We start from the raw sequence: 23187 nt of genomic DNA, 5'->3' as shown, positions 1-23187 counted from the left end.
CAGCTGGACAGGAAAAGCCTGGCGTGTCGGGAGTAGAAACCAATTCAGGTATGAGATGCTAGAGAGTGTAAGCCACCCAGTACAAGAATATGCCAGAGAATGCAGGTTCTGCTTCCCGCCGGGGAAAGCGAGGCTTCCCTTCCTCTGAAAAGTTTTAGCAGGCTATTCAAAACTAGAAGAACACTGGCTACCGGAGGACCCAGAGTTAGAGTAGGTGTGTAGCTACTTGCACTGGGAAAAACAATGGGAGCCCCAGTTTTCCATACCCTCAAGACTAGAGAGGACTCTGTCCTGCTCGTTCCTACAGCACCTGGCATGTGGATCCATAAATGTAAATTGAAACCAAAATGAGCTGGGCTTGAAGAAGTAATGAGGAAAAACTGGAAGAATGTGCCTCCATTTTCTGAAAGAAGGGTCAAAGGGGTATGGGAAAGACTGAGGTACTGTTTCCGTCAGCTTATTCCCGAGGGCGGTACTGTGCTCTTAGATGCGCCCGTCTTAGCCCTCCCAACTCAGAGCAGTCCACCTGATCAGACAGAGGACCACGGAGGAGATTCCACAGGCATTCTCTGGTTGTTGGCTTGGCCTCAGCTCAAGGAAATGCCTCTCTCTTGAGGAGGACATGGAGAGTTGTAGTTAAGAGAATGAGCTTTGGAGTCAGACCAGCCTGGGTTCGACTGAATCAGAGCTCCGACACTTACTAGCTGGGTGACCTCAGACGAGTCACTTGATCTCAGTTTCCTCATCCGTACAATGGGAGTAATATGACTTAACATCTCGTGATAATTAGACAGTTAGGTGAAAGGTGAGATAAATACATGCAAAGAGTTGGCACACAGTCAACTCAACAAAAACCAGATAGTATTAGATCTATGTTTCCGTATTCCCTCTTAACACATTGCCAAGCCCATAGAAGCTTAATAAATATTTGTTGGTTGGTTAACAATTAGCATTAATTTATCTTTATCCCTTTTTGATCTTTTACCCTTTAGAACTGAAATATTTTTTTAGATTATTTATTTATTTATTTGCCAGAGAGAGAGAGAGAGAGAGAGAGAGAGCGCACACACAAGCAGGGGGAGCGGCAGGCAGAGGGAGAGGGAGAAGCAGGCTTCCCTCTGAGCGGGGAGCCCAATGTGGGGCTTGGGCTCGATCCCAGGACCCCGGGATCATGACCTGAGCCGAAGGCAGACGCTTAACTGACCAAGCCAGCCAGGTGCCCCAGAACTGAAATTTTTAATAAGGCAGAGACAAGTCGGTATGGTAAAACACGAAAGGCCCACTATGGCTAACATTTGTGCGTTGAGGTAATTGGCCTTTTCCTTCAGTGTATTTCATCTTACACTGTGTGAGGACATGGATTCTTCACTTTAATTTAGTGATAAAATATTACACAGTAGACATTCTCAAAACATATTGAGCTTCATTAGGTTCTTTTAATGAATAAAAATATATTCAAAGCACAGACACTTAGTGAGAAAGCCACCAGTAAAGCACCCGGCACTTGGCTAATACTTCTGGGTCTTAAAAGCTCCTGGTACCAAACTGGCTTCAATCACCGCACAGTGAATGGTGATTCAGAGTCTCAGATTCTAAACATAATCTTGATTTTTGAGACAATCAAAACTGTATTTTGAAAATAGCATTAACTCCTAAAGAAAAGTAAGGTTTGAAAATAGTTCGCTCTAGACCAGGGTTTCTTAACAGTGGCACTACTGATGTTTTGGGCCAGATAAATCTATTTTGTAGAGGGCTGTTCTGCGCATAGTAGGATGGTCAGCAGAATTTCTGGCCTCTACCCACTAGATGTCTCTAGCACCCTTCCAGTCATGACAATTAAAAATGTGTCCACATATTGCTAAATGTTCCCTAGGGAGCAAATTCACCCCTGGTTGAGAAACACCGCTCTAGAATAATAGACTGTGGCTAAATAATAGACCTCGGCTAAATGCAAACATTTTTCATTGCTTGCTTAAAATATACATCATCACATAAAAGATTTCAAGGTTTACATTAGGCTATAAATGCATTATAATACAACATAGCACTTTAGACTTTTAGAGAAGGAATCCTAAGTGTTAGATCTTAATTGGTTATTGTGATTTTATATCCTTCCTATCAAAATCTACAAAATTACATTATTTCAATTCATTTTCTTAAGACTTTAACTCATTTGGGGCACCTGGCTGGTTCAGTCAGTACAGCCTGACTCTTGATCTTGGGGTTATAAGTTCAAGTAGAGATTACTTAAAAATAAAATTTAAAAAAAGACTTTAACTCATTTGTTGATATCTAAAACAAAACTTGATGCAAATAAAAATCACTATCTTCCAATAGAGACCGAGTATCCATAAGTGAACCATCAATGAGCATCCATAAGAAATCGGAGGAAAATAATCAAATTGGAAGACATCACAGCCTACTTGGTAATGCACAGACTGAGTTTCTTTTTTAACTAGCTTAACCAGCTGATAAACTAGTTTTTTAAAACCAGTTAAGATTTGAGGCAAGTCACCCACACTTAACTGAAATTTATTTATCTTAGTCTATACAATACAAGGTTTCCGTCCTGGTGCCCTCTGGTGATACTGTTGATATACTGTGGCTTATCTTCCCTCTCCCTGTCCCTTGAATCCTCCGTCGACGTGTTGTTTACACCTCGGGAAGTGTGCCACCAACTAAAAATTGGGTAGAGGAACACCAGCCACAATGCACATCACTTCCTTTGGCTCAAAAAATGAGAGGAAGAAAACAATGGGATGCCATTGTAGACATACAGTGTTAACAAAAAAGAAAACCACTTTTGGGGTTTTGTTTTGTTTGTTTTTTCAAAAATAATACTCGGTGCCAGCCAAGGTTGTGGGGAAACCAATACACTGTGCTAATGGCAGAAAAGCATAAAGAATCATAAAAATATTCATGCTTTTTGACCCTGCTATCCCATTTCACAGACTGTCTTAAGGAAATAATTCAAAACAGAAAAAACAAAGTTCACTAGGCAAGAAACGGTTAAATAATCTGCTCAATAGATTAAGCAGCCTTACAAATGATAAATATAAAGGATTCATAGTTGGGGCACCTGGTTGGCTCAGTGGGAAGGGCGTGCAACTCTTGATCTCGGGGTCGTGAGTTTGAGCCCCATGTTGGGTGTAGAGATTAAATAAATTTATTTAAATAAATAAAGGATTTGTAGCAACATGGAAGTATACTTAGTATATAAATAGTCTTCCCTACAGTCACAACACTCAATATTGAAAGATGACAGCTGTGAAGTCTTATCCTTCTGCTGCGATGACACAGATGAATCCAAATACCAAAGACAATGTGGTGACCACAAGGAAGAGCTTTGGATGAATGCATAATTATTCTAAATGAGTGTGAAACTCCTCGGCATTTTTAACATGAGTGGGTATTGCTAATTTTCAAGTTGCCATTAAAAAAAAAACCCTCTCAGAAGCATTTGTCTACAGCAAGAAAGAGTAATCAGCAATTAATAACTGTATTTTTGTGTACATCCATATTCTCAAGACTAATGATTTAATTAAGGATGTCTTCCTCAAAAGTGAAACATGACCATAAGCAATAAGCCTCACTTCCTGCTGTGAGCCTCAAAATATAATGATGATGAAAAATAAAAAGTAATTCAACAGGAAAAAAATATATAATGATGAAATGTAAAGAGATGCCATTTAAGGCTCTGTAAGCAGACAGGGCTTCTTAAAGAACAGTTCTAGAAAACAGATGCCAAAACCAAAAACACTTCATGGGATGCCTGGGTGGCTCAGTCGGTTGAGTGTCCAACTCTTGATTTTGGCTCAGGTCATGATCTCGGGGTTGTGGGATCAAGTACCCCCCCCAAATTGGGCTCTGCACTCAGTGGGGAGTCTGCTTCTCCCTCTCCCTCCCCCTCTGCCCCCCTTCCCTCCATACTAGGTCTCTCTAAAATAAATAAATACATCAAAGATGGAAAGAAATTTAAATGAGTCAGTCTTGGGAAAGGAAGCACTACACTCACTAGAGTTGGCGTGTTGAGTTGGTAGTGCCAATGGGACAGGCAAATGTTCAGAACCTAACTGCATAGACTTAGGAACTGTCAGCATTGAGGAGGTAGATGAAGCCATGGGACTGGATGAGCTCTGAAACGGGGAGAGTAAAAGAGGGGCCTGAAATGCTAAAGACTGAACCTTGTATAAAGGCTAGAGGTAGGTGACAGGAAGAGGAAGGGAGGTACAAGGAGAATGATGCAAATTACATTGAGGGAGTTTCACAGAATAGGTGCTGAGTAGTTAGCTGCAGAAGCCAAGGAGGGTGAAGGCTAGGGAAAGGCCATTAGATCTGGCAAGGGATCACTGGGAACCTTCAAGAGTCAGTATCCAGGAGCATCTGGGTGGCTCAGTCGGCTAAGTGTCTGCCTTTGACTTGGGTCATGATCTCGGGGTCCTGGGATCGAGCCCCACATCGGGCTCCTTGCTCAGCAGGGCCTGCTTCTCTCCCTCCCTCTACTGCTCCCCTGATGCTTGTGCACTCTCACTCTTGCTCTCTCTCAAATAAATAAATAAATAAAATCTTTAAAAAAGAAAACAATCCTCGTATTAAAAAAAAAAAGAGTCAGTATTCAGTGGAGTGTGACAGAAGAGACAACAAGTGGTGGAGCCAACCAATGGGAGAAGACTTCTATCAGCAATGTGACCATTCAGCATTCCATCTACTTTCTGAAAGAAGCTGTTGTCATACAAGACTCCCAGAAAAAAGCAACCTGAGTCAAAGTGCTAGGTATTGAAGAAAACAGAAGCCTGAAATTACTGTATGAGACACATCCAACTGCACATCACCCAAATATAAAAGCCAGTCAGTCACTGGGGGAGAAATCCAAAACAAAAGACATGAGGGATGTAGACAAGGTCTACACACAGCAACGTAGAGGAACCTCACCAACAATACCAAGGAAAAGAAAGCAGACATAAAAGAGTACATCCTGTAGGATTTCATTTATGCACAATTCAAAAACAGGCCAAATTAATCCATGATGCTAGGTGTCAGGGGAGTGGCTGCCTTTGGGGAAGGCGAGTGGAGAGAAGTGGCTTCCAGGGCACTGATCATGTACTGTTCATTGCCACCAACACTAGTTACAAAAGTGGGTTCACTTTGCAATAATTCATCGAGCTGTACATGTATGGTGTATGTTGTGTGCACTTCTCTGTATGCATATTTTAAATACGAAGTTAGAAAAACCGCAAAACACATGAAAAGCCTGGTAAGACTAGGCTGGTGAGACATTCTCAGGCCTTCAGTTTTAAACAGAACGTCTGGTGGCTGAGAGATGAGAGGAGTCCAGCATAGTCTTCTGTGTGCTGAGGAATTAAGACTGGCAGTTTATAGGTAATACATTATTAAACAAGGAGACCCACCAAGATGCCTTGGTTTCTCAGGTAAGGAGACACCAAGACAAGACACTTGTCTTAAGGCTTTGATTTCTGACAAATTTCCACAGTTGATTTTTACGTTATCTATTGAACCTGAGAGTTAAAATCAGAGACAAAACTTGAAATTTGTCCAAGTGATGTAGATAAGTCATATGACTTGAGTGAAAACCAGAACTTAAAAGTGAGGCAGGTAGAGGGGCGCCTGGCTGGCTTGGTTGGTGGAGCATAGGACTCTTGATCTCAGGGTTGTGAGTTCAAGCTCCACGTTGGGTGTAGAGATGACTTAAAAATAAAATCTTAAAAAAAATAGTGAGGCAGATAGAATGGAAAGCTGCCTCACTCATCCTGAAGAGGGTTCCAAGCTCTCCAACTTCCTTATTTCTCTAACTGGATCATTTTATAAACCACTCCATTTTGCCACCTTTATGGCTTTAAGCATTAATCTAAACAAGAGTTGCCATCACATCTTGAACCCAAATAACAACCCCAAATGAGTAATCCTGAGAAGTCAACATCTTGTCCCTCGCATCTAATTGCTTATATGACTACACATTTACTTAATCTATTTTTGCTAATTTAAAAGTTATTCAAGCCAGTTAATGTTTATGCTTGGAGGCTATTCAAAGGTGATTACACATAACCCTTTCTGTGCTTTGGAACACATCCCTACTGTTTAAAAACATTCACAAGGGACAACCTTGAAGCTAAGTACAAAAGGTCCCTCCAGTTCCCCAGGCTTTGCAATCTTTTATCCCCAAAGCATAAAAATGAACATGATGACTTTGTTCCCTATTCCTTCCATTAATTGTTAATTGATGCTTATTACATTATGGCTATCTCCAAGTCTCTTCAGAGAGTCTGAAATGCATGAAGTAATTCTGTGGTTACCTGTGAGAAGGAAGAAAAATCAAGACCATGACCACTGTGTACCCAAAGTACAAAATGCTGCTTGCAATGCCCATGATTTGAAGTTTGGCAAAGAAGTAATGAACTGCATATATGAAAAGGTAAACAGCTGTAAAACTGCTGGTAAAAAAGGCTCTCCACCACCAATGATAATCCTGCAAAAAGAAATAACAAAAACAACTTTTTAGATGAAATCTAACTATAAATGGGTTAGGAATTATTGTCCTAAAATAGGCTTCATTAGATTATGCAGTAAAAGAAATAAAAGAGGAAGTTTTATAAGAAATTCAATGTGGGGGGCGCCTGGGTGGCTCAGTTGGTGATGTGCCTGCCTTCAGCTCAGGTCATGATCCCAGGGTCCTGGGATCGAGCCCCACATCGGGCTCCCTGCTCCACGGGAAGCCTGCTTCTCCCTCTCCCTCTCCCCCCGCTTGTGTTCCCTCTCTTGCTGTGTCTCTCTCTGTCAAATAAATTAATTAATTTTAAAAAATCTTTTAAAAAAAGAAATTCAATGTGGTATACACTGTCTGACTAATGTATGTCTGCTTGGAGTGCCTTAACATGTATAAACTCTTTGTTTCCAGGGAGACCATGTGTGCCCTCAGGGTCTGTACTTGTGATGCACGCATCCTTTCTATCAGGACCATCCTTTCTATCAGGATACTGCCTCAGCCTTGGAAGGTTTTCCGGTCAGCTTCAATTTACTGGCCAGAGCTGCCTCAGGCTAGGTAGGAAAAGATTAGTATAGAAACTTCAGATAGAGCTTTATGGCGAATGTGATTTGTTTTACCCAGCTGAATTCGGGACCCATGGAGGCATGACTGAGGTCAGTACACAAGTTCTGCGTATTCTACGGGCTCCTGATGATGCCAATTTTACTGTAAGGGCACCTGGCTGGCTCAGTGGGGAGAGCATGCGATTCTTGATCTCCAGGTTGAATTCAAGCCCTACACCGGGCGGTGGAGCCTACTTAAAAAAAAAAAAAATGGGGTGCCCGGGTGGCTCAGTTGGTTAAGCATCTACCTTCAGCTCAGGTCATGATCCCAGGGTCCTGGGATCAAGCCCCACATCAGGCTCCCTGCTCAGCAGGGAGTCTGTTTCTCCCTCTGCCCCCTGCTCATGCTCTCTCTCTCAAATAAATAAAAATTTTTAAAAATTTTTTTAAAAAGACAGAAAAAAATTTTTACTATAAAGGCACTGTGGTCAAGGGTCAAGGGGACCTACAGTACAGAAAAGAGTTACATAGCAGGTCTGAAGTTACTATCTTTAGAGGGGTCTGCTTGCAAGGTTGGCCCTTGGCTTACATCTGGAAATTTGGCATTTAATCATTCCCTGACTGATAAGACTGGTTTGCTATACCTAGACTGTACAAAAACAATGTGATTTATGATGAGCACTTGCTTTCCTTTTGGGAGTCTGGAATTTTTGTAGTTGCTAGGCAGAGGGTGCCTATGTGACTATCTCCTAATGAAGACCTTGGATGCAGAGTCTCTAATGGGCTTCCCTGGGCACAAACATCACACATCTATTACTATATTTTTTACTGCTGGAGAAAGGAGCACAATTGATGTATCCTCTCGTGTAAAAGAGAAAGCATAGGAAGACTGTATGTAGATTTCTCCAGACTCCACCTGTGTCTTCTCCCCTTGCTGATTCTGTTATGTATCCTTTGGCTATAATAGGCCCTAGCCATGCATACATCTTTATGCTGAGTCCCATAAGTCCTTCCAGTAAGCTGCCAAAGATGTGGGTGGTCTTGGGAGCCTCCAAAACATTTCTTTTTTCTTTAACTAGGCTCCACATGTGGAGCACAATGTGAGGCTTGAACTCATGACCCTGATATCAAGACCTGAGCTGAGATCAAGAGTCAGATGCTTAACTGACTGAGCCACCCAGGCACCCCATCTAAGAAATAGAAATATACACATCATATGCCTATGAAAATGCTTTCAGACATCATGTATATGATAACCATTCCCTAAACTCTCTATTGTCACCTTTAGAGAGTCACATTTAACTACCAAAACAAGAAGGATGTAGGGGATCTACGAAAATAATGTTCACTACCACCTTAATTATCCAGAATGACATCAGAAAAAAAAATGGGGGTGGAGTGGGGTAAACAGAACTATTTATGTCCATGGTAACCAAAAGGCATGAAATGAAAATAAGAGAAAGGGCCTTTAGCAGCAATCTCAAACCCATAAAACACAATGCTGGCCTAAGCGGAGAAAATTTTAATTGTTAAAAAAAAAAGCAACATTGAACCAGATCTTTTATATGTCCAAATATCAAATCAGTTCCCTATATTTTTCTATGTTAACTGAATATTATGCAGCAATTATAGTAACTAGCCAGAGAGAAATTGCTTTCTGTTTAAATTTTCCATCAAAGTCACATTAACTTGATAGCTGCATCAAAATCAAAATGTGTCATCAGGAAAACACAATATAAAACTGATCCCACATTCTAGAAACCATGCAGTTAACAGTTGTTTCAATTCCTTTCTCAACAGAGGCTTCTAATTCCAATAACACGAGTTTTAGAAGCACAAGATACGTTCGTTTCTTAGGTCTTTACCTCAGCGCACAAATGGAAATAACACAGCAAAACTGTAGCTTCTGAACAGGTAATCAGGAGAATTATAAAGACCAAGAAAAGGAAGCCAAACATGAAGTACATCTGATGAGACCTGAAAATAAAAATGACAGCTTTAAAATTAACTTCACAGTACAAAGAAAGCCCAATCCAAATCCATACAAGAGACGGCCACACTTCTCGAACCTTAGCAACTCATTCCAAACCTTTATCTATCCATCCAGTATCCAAAAGATATTCCCTGACCTGTGTGGCTTCAGAGTTCTGCCTGATCTTGTCAGGCAGATACAGGTCGTATCTGTGTGGCTACTTACCCATAATTCTCTGCTCACCTCATTCAGTATTCAGTTGAGACCCATCAGTATCTCTGTCATTTTCTTTATGCACATTTTTTTCTTTTTAGCAATAGAAGGTTGTAAGTGCAAAAATACCAGCGACTACGTTATATAACACAAAACCACAGAATCAAATACTGCTTTGCCTTTGAAGCTCTATTGACAGGCAGCCTCCCCCAATAGGTCTTGATAGCACAGCACACAAAATTCTATCAAATATACTTTCAGACGTGCATCTTCTTAGAGCTGTGTGTGGATTACATTTCTGCCAGACTTTGGAGGAACAAAGTCATTTCTTTCATTATTATGGAGCCGAGCTGACTAAATTGGGATGAGCAATTTTAAAAGCCTCCTAAAGAAAAGAAACTGAGGAACCAATCGATACTCCATTTTAAAATCTCCTGCAGAATGTATCCCTGGGCACAAGGGCGAGGGCCAGGGCTTGGGGAAAATCATCTCTGTAGATAATGAGCATATACAAAGTTGCATACGGCAAGCACACTCTGTTTCATTGAAATAAAACTTGTCTGAAGACTCTTCTGGTTTTCACTTGAAAATTATTTTCCCATCAGAAACATCTGGAAAATGCGGTTACTATAATCTATTTTGCAGCAGGTTAAATATTTAGTTGCTGACAAGGTAACAGATTTTATTGCTTATCTTTTAAACAAATTTGACACAATGCTGTTTAAAAGGTGAGCAATTAATGTGCATGATTAAGCCTAACTTTTGAGGACTTGAAAGCTGTGTCTGAAAGACTGCTTTGGGACAAAAGCATTCTAAACACACACAGCTGGCTACTGCACTGAATTTTATGGGGACTTTGCCCCATCTCCAAAACTCCCTCTGCAGCACCACCCCACTCGACTCGCTCCTGAAACCAGAATGCAGTCAAGAATCAGGAATTAAGAAAAAAAAGGAACTTGGAGAAACTGAAGCTGTCGAACTTGCATCAGAGAGCACAGGTTCTTACTTTACATATCAGAATTCTTTTTTTTTTTTTTTTTTTTTTTTTTTTTTTTTACATATCAGAATTCTTAAATCACGACAGTTTCAAAGTAACAAATAGAAAGAGGAACGCTGTAGGGAGAAGGCATCCTGACAACAGAGCTAACAGCTGACAGACAGGAGAGCAGAAAAACATTACTTACAGCTCAGTACAGATGAAGACCCAGAGTCGGTGGTCTTCACAGTATTTTTAGCAGAGGAACTCTGAAATCTTGCATGGAAGGTCAGTACAGAAAAGAGAGACACATCAGGGCCGCCTCTTCCCATCTTTAGGCGCCTCCTTCCAGGGGACACCCCTGCCCCACCCCCTGCAAAGGCTCAGAGAAGTACAGTGTGAGCCAACTTTCTAAGTCATCTGGAAAGGCTTAAAAAGAGGTTATTACTTTTTAAAAAGGAAACCTGCATAGAAATTTCCATCAAATAGTGTCTTGAAAAACTTGTGAATTAAGTCAAAGTTCCCTAGGAAATTCCCCTGGGATCAGATTGCCATTTCCTGGATAAAAAGCGGGGGGGAGGGGGGGGGCGGCAAATGAAGTTTTACCATACCAGAATTTAACCTCCTTGAAATACAGGAAAATTAATTGATCAACAATTAAGATTTTTTTGAGATTATGAAAATCCAATACTCACCAAATACTGTTCAGAATGAAAAAGAGTTGAATAAAAATACAGCCAAAAGGTAAAATGCCACCGATTATGACGCCAAAAAGTGGTTTGGTACAGAAATTCTGCTGAGGAATATGATGGGGAATCTGGTTTGTGTGAACTGGACACTTAAACTGCTCGAAAAGAAATCAAGTGAAAATCAGAATGAATGAAATTGAAGTGAATTTATATACATACAATCACAACACAGAATCCTGAATCAGAACAGGACATGGAACACTTCCAAGAGCAGTCATGTGGGCAGAGCCTAGACCACTGTGTGATAGAAATATAATGCAAGCCATATATGCAGTTTTAAAGCTTTTAGAAGCTGCATTTTATTTTTTTTTATTTTTTTTAAAAGATTTTATTTATTTATTTGAGAGAGAGAGAATGAGAGATAGAGAGCACGAGAGGGAAGAGGGTCAGAGGGAGAAGCAGACTCCCTGCTGAGCAGGGAGCCCGATGCGGGACTCGATCCCGGGACTCCAGGATCATGACCTGAGCCGAAGGCAGTCGCTTAACCAACTGAGCCACCCAGGCGCCCTAGAAGCTGCATTTTAAAAAGTGAAAAGAAATAGGCAACATCGGGGCACCTGGGTGGCTCAGTCACTTAAGCATCTGCCTTCAGCTCAGGTCATGATCCCTGGGTCTTAGGATCGAGCCCCGCATTGGGCTCCCTGCTCAGTATCCGCCCCCCCACCCTTCTCATGCTCTCTCTTGCTATCTCAGAAAAATAAATTAAAAAATTTTAAAAACAAAAAGGCAGAAGCAACTTATGAATACATTTCATCTAACATCTCCAAATATTTATATTGAAAGCACTAAATAGATGTTTTATATTTTGTTGTTGTTCTGTTTGAAATTCACTATATATTTTACACTTCCTTACAACACTTACCAATTTGGAACTAGCCACATTTCAAGCACTCAGAAGTCACATGTGGCTGGTGACCACCATACTAGAGAGCACACAGCTAGATAATAAGGATGTTTATCCTTTCCTATCAGTTCCGAGGGAGAGATTAGACAAGATTTAGTGGCGATTATTCCAATATGAAGTAATCGATATCAAAAAGTCCTCTCAGAATGTGTAGAAAACCTGAAAGACTCCACCAAAAAACTGGCTAGAACTAATACATGAATTCAGCAAAGTTGCAGGATATAAAATCAACCCAAAGAAATCAGTTGCATTTCTATATACCCATAATGAAGCAGCAGAAAAAGAAATCAAAGAATCAATCCCATTTACAATTGCACCAAAAACAACGAGATACCTAGGAATAAACTTAACCAAAGATCTCTACTCTGAAAACTATAGAATGCTTACGAAAGAAATTGAAGAGGACACAAAGAAATGGAAAAACATTCCATGTTCACGGATTGGAAGAACACTGTTAGAATGTCTATACCACCCAAAGCAATCTACACTATCAAATGCAATCCCTAATCGAAAATGCAATCCCTATCCAAATACCAACACATTTTTCACAGAGCTAGAACAAACAATCCTAAAATCTGTATGGAACCACAAAAGACCCCGAATAGCCAAAGCAATCCTGAAAACGAAAAGCAAAGCTGGGGGCATCACATTGCCCGATTTCAAGCTCTATTACAAAGCTGTCGTCATCAAGACAGTACGGTACTGGCACAAAAACAGACAGACAGATCAATGGAACAGAAGAGAGAACCCAGACCCACAACTATATGGTCAACTAATCCTCAACAAAGCAGGAAAGAATATCCAATGGGAAAAAAGTCTCTTCAACAAATGGTGTTGGGAAGACTGGATGGCAACATGCAAAAGAAGGAACCTGGACCACTTTCTAACACCATACACAAAAAATAGATTCCCAAAATGGATGAAAGACCTAAATGTGAGACAAGAATCCATCAAAATCCTTGAGGAGAACACAGGCAGCAACCTCTTAGTTCAGCCATAGCAACTTCTTCCATGTTGCTGGAGGCAAGGGAAACAAGGGCAAAAATAAACGATTGAGATTTCATCAAGATAAAATCTTCTGCACAGCAAAGAAACGCACAAAACTAAAAGGCAGCTTGCAGAATGGCAGAAGAGATTTGCAAATGTCATAGCTGATAAAGGGCTAGTATCCAAAATCTATAAAGTTCATCGAACTTAACACCCAAAAAACAAATAATCCAGTCAAGAAATGGGCAGAAGACATGAACATTTTTCCAAAGAAGACATCCAGATGGCTAACAGACACATGAAAAGATGCTCAACATCACTCATCATCAGGGAACTACAAATCAAAACTGCAGTGAGATACTACCTCATACTGGTCAGAATGGCTAAAATTAACAACACAGGAAACAGTAGGTGTTGGCGGGGATGTGGAGAAAGGGGAACCCTCCTACACTGTTGGTGGGAATGCAAGCTGGTGCAGCCACTCTGGAAAACAGTATGGAGGTTCCCCAAACAGTTAAAAATGGAACTACCCTACAACCCAGCAATTACACTACTAGGTATTGACCCAAAGGATACAAAAATACAGATTCAAAGGGGTACCCACACCCCAGTGTTTATAGCACAACATCCACAATAGCCAACATACGGAAAAAGCCCAAATGCCCATCAGCAGATGAATGGATAAAGATATCATATGAACTACATATATATATCTATATATATGTAGTTATATATCTATATATACACATATATATGCTATACATAATATATAACATATATATAATATACACATATATATGTATGTATACGTGTGTGTATATATGTACACATGAACTACTATACACACACACACACACACACACACACACACAATAGAATATTGCTCAGCCATCAAAAAGAATGAAATCTTGCCATGTGCAACCACATGGGCGGAGCTAGAGTGTATTATGCTAAGCAAAATAAGCCAGTCAGAGAAAGACAAATAGCATATGATCTCACTCATAGGTGGAATTTAAGAAACAAAACAGATGAGCATAGGGGAAGGGAAAAAAAGAGAGAGGGCAGCAAACTGTGAGACTCCTAACACTAGAGAACAAACTGAGGGTTGCTGGAGGGAGGCGGGTGGGGGAAGGGCTAGATGGGGGATGGGCAGTAAGGAGGGCACCTGTGATGAGCACTGGGTGTTGTATGTAAGGGATGAATCACTAAATTCTACTCCTGAAACCAATATTAAACTATATGTTAACTAACTAGAATTTAAATAAAATTTGGGGGGGAAAAAGAATTTCTCTTAAAATGTGTATTTTTCAGACATTTTTCTTTTTTCTGCTCTGTGTGGAACTCCAGCTCCTGTTTTGTCTTATTTCTTTCCTGCAAACTCACACTATATCTTTATACAATCCTTTTGCAGTATGGCCTCATTTAGTCTTTTTGATATCCTGCTCCTTTACACGATGCATGGAATAGGCTAACTTCAGATCTATAAACTGCACAGCTCCATTTTTCAGACTGTATCTTTGCTTTCTTCCCCCACTGTATAATCTTATTACTTTTCTGACTTTGTTAAAGTCAGCCTTTTGACAATATGTCCCTTTAATTTCATCCAACAGAGATAGACAGAAATATAAACAACCTATAAAGTGGGAAGTACATTAAATAGCGTCTTTTGAAGTACTACTGTGTTTCATTTTTAAAAATTTTTTCAAATCTTTTATTCCAAAATGATTATCCTTTGTAGTTTTTGCCAATGGTACATTTCGCATTCCATATATAGTAATATACATATTGAGGTATTATTTCAGACATTAGTCAGTGGCCAAAAGCAATATTTTACAAATTTACCTTTTTCTTGCTTCCAAAGTATGCACCCAAAAATGTTAATGGTACTGAAATTCCAAACCACATCGCAAGGATACCTATCAGGGTACCAAAGGAGATTGCAGCCAATGACCCTTCCACCCAAAGAATCAGGTTCATAAAGAAAAGGTCGACAAAGACGACACTAGGGAGAAAAAAACATCATCAGGAAACAATATGCTTTCAGGAAAATGTTATAATCATACTTGATGTGAATGTCAGAACATTCTTTTGGTGGGAAGGATATAATAAATGACAAGGCTAAACCCTAGAAGAATATTAAGTCTCACTGTGGAAAGCCGGCCACTGAGCTGGGGCTTAAACCCAATACCATATAATAAGACAGCAGTTTATTATAAGACATCCTTTCTACATCCTACTCATCTTTGCACCTCCTGAGTCTAGCAGAAAATAAGGTGTGGAGTAATATACCATGGAAAAACTCAATGTGCAATATAGTGAACACAATTAAGAACATGCATATACTGAGGGGCACCTGGGTGGCTCAGTTGGTTAAGCGACTGCCTTTGGCTCAGGTCATGATCCTGGAGTCCCTGGATCGAGTCCCGCATCGGGCTCCCTGCTCGGCAGGGAGTCTGCTTCACCCTCTGACCCTCCCCCCTCTCATGTGCTCTCTCTCTCTCAAATAAATAAATCTTTTTTAAAAAATGCATACACTGAAAACAGAATTCCAGACTGAAATGGGCTATGAGTCTCAAGTCCAACAAGTGTTCACTTAACACAAGAGCTTTAAATCAGCCACTGGATAAATCACCAGGCAAGCCCAGCTATTGTGCCCCTATTGGTTCCAGACAAGCTTGGTCAAAGCTACAGGTGAATGTGGGTATGGGTATGGATGTGAGTGTTTCTGAAAGCCTAAAAATGAGGGTGAGGGGGTGGTCAGAGGCTAGATTGTGGAAGGCCTTGAACGTCGGGGTAAGGAAGGTAGACTTGCTCCTGGCAACATCAGGAGGCAGCTGAAGGGGTTTTACACTCAAAGTTCTGGGGTACACAGTGCAGCCTTCCAGGCAGATGAGTCTGCAGCATGGCAAAGGACAGCCCTAAGGGAAGAGAAACTAGAGACAAGGAGACCAGATACAAAGTGGTACCAATCTGTATAAGGTGGTGATGGTTAAAATGTAAATGATGTATATAAAAGACATGAAGCACTGAGAGACTTTTGGTTAAAGATGGCAGATTGAAATCACACATTTAGTTCTGCCGCCTCCTCAAAACTCCGATAAAATGTTAGTAAAGGAACTTTAAAAAGGCACAAATACACAAGAAAGGGGGATACAGGAGAGAAGACATTAGCAACAAATTTTGGAAAGCAAACAGCAGATGGACAAGTAGTAACTGAGTTAGTACAACTGGGAAACCTGTATCCCAAGTCATCTGTAGGAAAAGCCGAGAGGCCACTCAGGTTATACCACAGAACTCCAGAAAAGGTTCAGGGATACGTAGCGCCAGGTACCCCTGTGAGTGGGAGGGAAGGAGTGGCCAAAACCAGGACTGGCTGAAAGTCAGCCCAAGACACTCACAGACCTGCAGATTCCCTCCCCTGCACCGCAGAGCCAAAGACCTTCCCTTCCCGACCCCAGCAGAAGACTGGAGGGTCTAGCCTCTTAGAGAAGGTCCCTGCAGCTCACAAGAAAACTCTAGAAAGGAAAATCTATGATTGACATCCACGAAGAGATTAGAAGAGGCACTGCAGCCACGAAGCAAGATGACACTTTAAGCACTGGTGAGAAATAAAAGAGCTCTTTGGAATTAGAAATATGACAAGGGGAATGAGAACCTCAGTAAAAGGGTTAGAACATAAAGCTAATGGTATGTCTTAGAAAGCAGCTTGAGGAGGAAGAGGGGGAGGAGAAGAAATGAAAACACCCTAAGTGCCCATCGAAACATGAGTGGATAAAGAAGTTGTAGTGTATATATACGCTGGAATATTATTCAGCCTAAAAATGGAGGAAATCCTACCATTTGCGACAACATGGGTGGACTTTGAAGACATTATGTTAACTGAAATAAGAGAAAGACAAATACCATATGATCTCACTTACACAGGGAATCTAAAGCAAAAACAAAAGCAACCCAAACTCGGGGCGCCTGGGTGGCTCAGTCGGTTTAGCATCTGACTCTTGGTTTCCGCTCGGGTCGTGATCTCAGGGTCGTGAGATCGAGCCCTGTGCTGGGCTCTGCGCTCAGTGGCAAGTCTGCTCAGGATTCTCTTCCTCTCCCTCTGCCCATACCCTGCTCGCTCTCTTTCTCTCTCAAATAAATAAATAAATCTTAAAAAAAAAAAAAAGGCAAACCAAACTCATAGAAAAAGAAATCAGACTTGTGGCTAACTGGGGCCAGGGCGGGGGGAAGAAGGTGGTCAAAAGGTCCGTACAAAGGACGTAATGTACAACATGATGGCTTCCGCTAACGCTGCTGCGTGGTAGATAGAGAGGGAAGTTAAGAGTGTAAATCCTAAGAGATCTCATCATAAGGAGAGGTTTTTTTTTTCCTTTTTCTTCTTTATTTGCCTTTTATTGTAGCTATAGGAGATGACAGATGTGAGCTGAACCTATTGTGGTCATCAGTGCACAGTATATGTAAATGGAACCATCATGCTATATGCCTTAAACTTATACAGTGATGGATGTCAATTAGTTCCCAATAAAACCGGAGGAAAAAAGAAAAAATTAAATAGGTCAAAAAGAAAGAAAGAAAAATTAGATGAACAATCCAGGCACATGAGAAATAGGAGTCACTTGAATAGACAGAGTTCTTCATGTCTTTTAGGGGTATTAGGTAATTAGCTCAAGGTCAGACAGCGGATAAGAGGCAGAGCTGGGATTCTAATTCAGGTGTGTGTGATTCTTCACGAGCAAGCTGTTTCCATGCCACCGTGCCATCCTAAGGCATCTATGGTGGGAACCCACCCTGCCAATCAGGTCTATCTTCTCTTCCCCCAGACATTTTGTCAAAGACCAGAGAGAGGGAATGTGGCATCAGCCACATCACGACGCACCAGCTAAGACTCTGGTTAATTCTTTAGTTGGAAGTTCTCTCAAGGTCCATTCCAATTCTAGGATATAATGCTGCCTTCCTATCTGCCACCTTTCTCCAATTTCTTATTCAAGATCATTTTTTTTTTGGATGTTCCTCATCTCTCATTATAAACCAACTTCAGCCATTTCTTCCTTCATGTTACTATTTCTGCTCCACCCTCCCCACTGCGTGTACGATCTCTTCTCCCTACTAAAACCTATGTCAGTAGGTACCTCTATTGTGCTTTTTGAAGGCTCACACATGCTCCCGCCAGAGACGTGGTTTGAAGCTCTTTCAAACAACAATAAATGCAACAACAGTAAACCTCCACCTTAGGTCTCATTAGTTTCTGGCATCTTAATAAGGGAATCTGGTTTCCTATGATTTAACCATACTTCTTCAAATGTTTCTTAATACCTTTCTGCTCTAATGAATTTGTTCAGCCACAATATTCCTCTGCCAAATTTCCTAGCTTTTGAGAGATTCATTTCAGCTGTTATCATTCCATGGCCAGAAAAATTATTTCTCACTTGACAAATCATAACCTCCCTTCTTATACATAAACTCAATTAACCCGTCTCAACAATTTCCCTTTTGAAAGTACACTCTAGAATGTTAATATGTGTTTAACAATTCTGTAACTGCCCTTCAGTTTCAAGTTTTTATATTCTAGATAGTTCTTCCTTTGTTGATCTCTAATTATTTCTAGACCTTTTCATGGAATCTTAAACAGCAAAACTAAAAGGAAACTTAAGAGGTCATCTGGGTTCATCTCCTACCTGAAACATTTATTCACAAATTCATCAAACATTTATTGAGTACCTATGTGTTAGGCCCTGGTGTTCAAAGATAAGTAAGAACCCTTGCTCTGAAAAGCTCAGTCTAGTGGGGGACAGAGATAAACAAATAAATTACAAAACAACATGGGAAATACTATAGCAGATGATAAACACAGAGCAGTAGGAATACAGAACAAAAGAGTAATCAAAAGCACGTTATAGCTCACAAAATAATTTCACAATCCATTAGTTCATTTATTTCTCTAAACGACTCTGTGACACAGGCATTACCCGGCAAGGAAACGGACAATCAGGAAAGTTACAGGATTTCCCCCAAAGTCACTTACCTAATACCGAGAGCCTAATAGTAAGTGCTGGAATTCAGACTTGCTTCTCTCTAATTATAAAGTTTGGGTACATGCCCATCAAACTAGGCTACCTCTGCCTTTTCCTACCTACCACATTTGGGGTTACATGAAGGAAAAGTATATGGTTTGATAATCTTACTTTCTTCAATTTCTTTTAGGGAACATCTATGTTCATTAACCTAAATGCTTCTTCTTTTAAATTTAAAGCCATTTTTACACTGCCCATTTATGGCACCACATGAGCTACTCGCACATTGATATACCATGAGGCACTGAACTTCTCTTTCCAACCTACTACGTTTTAAGAAATGAGAATGCCAGTACCTTATAATTCTCTCTCCCATCTACCTAAAGGAGCCCCTAAACCACTCGAGGGAAGTATGTCCTTCGTATCATGCCTGGTTTATTGCTTTAAAATTGCATTCAATTCTACTAACAGAACTAGGAAAACGAATCTGTTTTGCATTTTTAAATTATTCACTTGATTCAATCATACAGTAGATATTTACTGAGCGCTTACTCCATAGAAGGCACTTATACTCCATATAGGGCACTTGGTTACAAGCTGTGAGAGATACAGAAATGAATAAGACATAGTACTCACCCTCATGAGTTTTAGAATGCACAATAAGGCATATCACAAATAACTCCAATCTAAGGAACACTGTGATAAGTGTTATAATAATGATAATAGACACTATAAAATTCCAGAACATGGAAGTGGTAGCATTTGAGCTGGGACATAAGAAAGAATAGAAATTTGGCATTGGAGGATTGGAAAGAAGTGATTACAAAAAGATGGAACAGCATGAGCAAAGGCATGACAGCAGAAGTCAAGAGTAGCTGATAACCACAGCTACCATTTATTGAGCACTCAGTATATGCTAGGCACTCTTTCAAATCCATTACACACATTATCCCATTTAATCCTCACAGCAACCATGAGGTAGATAATACCATGATTTGCATTCTACAGATGAAGAAAGCCAAGATTAGAGAGGTAAAACCACTTGCCCAACATCCCATGATTAGTAAATATTAGTTGAAGATCTTTTTTGCCTAATTTAAAAGACAACTGCATAATGCGATCATTATAAATCTGTGTTGACAAGCATGCAAAGTATTAAGATGTAATCTGTATGGCAACAGCAGCTCAAAGAAGGAAGGAGGGAAAGGAGCTACATAGGAGCAAAGTTTTTGTATAATACTGAAATTAAGTTGGAATTAATCCAAATCAGATTAGTATACATTGATTAATTTAATTGTAATCTGTAAGGTAACCACTAAGAACTCAAAAAAAATAATAGAAGAAATGACAAGGGAATAAAAATGGTGCCGTAGAAAATATCTATTTAATGCAATAGAAGGCAAAAATCTCAAAGAGATGCCCGAACCCCTATGTTCATTCAGCATTATTCACAACTTGCTCAAGGCCTGGTAACTAGAAGGAGGCAGAACTGGGAAATGAACTGCTATGTGTGTGCAGAGTGTAGGGTATGTGTGCATGGGAGTGCACGTGCGTGCACGTGTGTGTGTGTGTGTGTGTGTGCACGCGCACCTCTAAAGCCTGTGTTAGGGGCGCCTGGGTGGCTCAGTCATTAGGCGTCTGCCTTCGGCTCAGGCCATGATCCCGGGGTCTTGGGATCGAGCCTCGCGTCGGGCTCCCTGCTCCGTGGGAAGCCTGCTTCTCCCTCTCCCACTCGCCCTGCTTGTGTTCCCTCTCTCGTTGTGTCTCTCTCTGTCAAATAAATAAATAAAATCTTTAAAAAAATAAATAAAAAAATAAAGCCTGTGCTAGTAGCTTCTATCACTACCTCTCCACTTTAATATACGGTTATGAGTTGCTGTTATTGTTGTTTATAATGAAATTATTTAAAAATAGGTGGGGCACCTCGGTGGGTCAGTCAGTTAAGCATCTCTTTTTTTTTTAAAGATTTTATTTATTTATTTGAGAGAGAGAAAATGAGAGAGAGCACACGACGGGGGGAGGGTCAGAGGGCGAAGCAGACTCCCTGCTGAGCAGGGAGCGTGATGCGGGACTCGATCCCGGGACTCCAGGATCATGACCTGAGCCGAAGGCAGTCGCTTAACCAACTGAGCCACCCAGGCGCCCAGTTAAGCATCTCTTGATATCAACTCAGGTCTTGATCTCAGGGTGTGGAACTTACTTAAAAATAATAAAAGTAATAAAATAGGTAACACATGCATATGGTATATGATGCAAAAGGTTTAAAAAAAGAGTGAAAATTAAGTCTGATATAAATAGTCTCCTTCACACTTCTGTCCCCCAGCCACCCAAAAACCCACCCTGGACACAACCGCCATTATTTAAATTTGCTTTTCAAATTTAAATTTTTTTTTTTTACTTTTACAAAACCGTGGCTTGACACTGCATCATTTCATAGTCCATGTAAACCTGAGCCATGTTATTATGGATTTCTACTCAAATTTTTAAATTTTTCTGTGTAAAATATTCTTCAAAATTGATCCCATAAAAAACATGTTGAAAACCGCTCATAGTGCACCGCAAATGCTAATGCTTTTCAGACATTGTTTAATTTGTCTAATCAAGCCTAGTGATATGGTATATTCTAATTCTTTTACATCTTCTATTTCAATGATGTAACTTATTATTGCAGTAAGATGGAACATCTGTGTGATGAAAAATGGCCATTATTATTCATCTTGAGCCACGAAGGCAAAGATTCAGGGGCAATTTTTATTTCTTTCTTCTATAGTGCCTCACATAATGCCTTAAATATGGTAAAAACAAAAACAAAACAAAACCAAAAAGACCACAATAAGTATGTTGAATGAGTAACTAAATAATGCAGAGAATAGTGAATGGCTTATAGACTGGCTCTTGCATGTAATATCCCTTGTATTACAATCTAGTATAATGACTTTTGCACAATGGCACTTCATTGCCAAATTTATTCAGTTTTGGATTCATGTGAGTCTTGAACTTGAAGCAACAAATATCTGAAGTATTGTCAAGGACGTCGCTTTCTTACAGAAATGTAATAAAGCATTCACCTCAGAAAAGACCACCCATTCAAGTTCCCTTGAAAAGAGTTATAGGAAAAGCAGATGGCTCTATTCAAGGTGGGGAAGGGGAGGGGTGTGCACTGTCCTTATTTTAAATAAGTCAAAAATTCTGAGGTTCCTGTATTTGATGTGCAAACTTGTAATGTTCAATCCTTTCAATGATCTAATCTTTTTCCCTGGAGTTTTGAGGGAAACCAGCCACATGGAGATGAATGATTATGGGTCTACAGAACCTATCACTGCATTGCATGATTTATTGCATGACACACAGTCACAGAGCATTATTAAAGCATTTGCTCTCACTTTGTCACTAATCAGAATATAACACAACTGAATTTACTATGTATAACTTTCACTATAGGACCTCTTCCACTATTGCAACATACTCCTAGCATCACGGATGTGGGAACTTTGTAACAAATAGGAATTAAAGTACCACATGACAATTAAGATATAATCCACTACCTTTCCTTTAAAAAAACTGTCCTTTATAACATATCAAGGAAAGAATATTAGAAATGAAACGTGTTATGAACTGCATTGTGTCCCCCCCCCATTCATATGTTGAAGCCCTAATCCATTATGTAATGGTATTTGGAGGTGAGGCCTTTGGAAGGTGATTAAGCTTAGATGAGGTCACGAGAGTAGGGCCTTCATGATGAGATCGGTGCCTTTCTGAGAAGAGACACAAGAGTTCACCATCTCTGCCTGCCATGTGAGGAAACAGTAAGAAGGCAGTCATCTGCAAGCCAGGAAGACAGCTCTCACCAGGACCCAACCCTGTTGGTGCCCTGATCTCCGACATCCCTGCCTCCAGAACTGTGAGAAATCAAATTTCTATTGTTTAAGCGTCCCCCACCCCAGTCTATGGTATTTTGTTATGGTAGCCCAGGCTAACTAAGGAGACGAAACCCAAAGTCCCAGGCACCCAGGTGGCTGGCTCAGTTTGTTAAACATCTGCCTTCATTCAGCTCAGGTCATGATCCCAGGGTCCTGAGACTGAGTCCCATGTGGGGCTCTCTGCTCATCAGGGAGCCTGCTTCTCCCCCTACCCCTCCTCCCACTCGTTCTCTCTCTAATAAATAAAATCTTTAAAAAAAAAAAAGAATTCCAACAAAATCTCAAAAAAAAAAAAGAAAAGAAAAGAAAGAAAGAAACCCAAAGTGAGTCAGCACTTCATCAGTGAGGTTCTGTGGGAAGAGCCCTGGACAGGATGCAGGGGGGACATTCAGTTATGTATAGCCTGGGCTC

At 40.4% G+C, this 23187-nt stretch overlaps 1 protein-coding gene across 1 annotated transcript in view; it reads right to left on the bottom strand.

Annotated features, from left to right (window-relative positions):
* LOC112815509 (transmembrane 9 superfamily member 2-like) overlaps nt 1-23187 on the bottom strand; it is a 78644-nt gene that overhangs the window by 5677 nt on the left and 49780 nt on the right. Inside the window, 4 exon segments of the mRNA XM_073885663.1 lie at nt 6312-6484; nt 8910-9021; nt 10901-11049; nt 14688-14847. Coding sequence (XP_073741764.1) covers nt 6312-6484; nt 8910-9021; nt 10901-11049; nt 14688-14847 — 594 coding nt within the window.

This window comes from Callorhinus ursinus, unplaced genomic scaffold, assembly GCF_003265705.2.
Source record: "Callorhinus ursinus isolate GAN/ISIS: 27379988/994484 unplaced genomic scaffold, GSC_fseal_2.0 scaffold64, whole genome shotgun sequence".
Lineage (NCBI taxonomy): Eukaryota > Metazoa > Chordata > Mammalia > Carnivora > Otariidae > Callorhinus > Callorhinus ursinus.
This window is presented reverse-complemented; position numbering and strand designations above follow the sequence as displayed.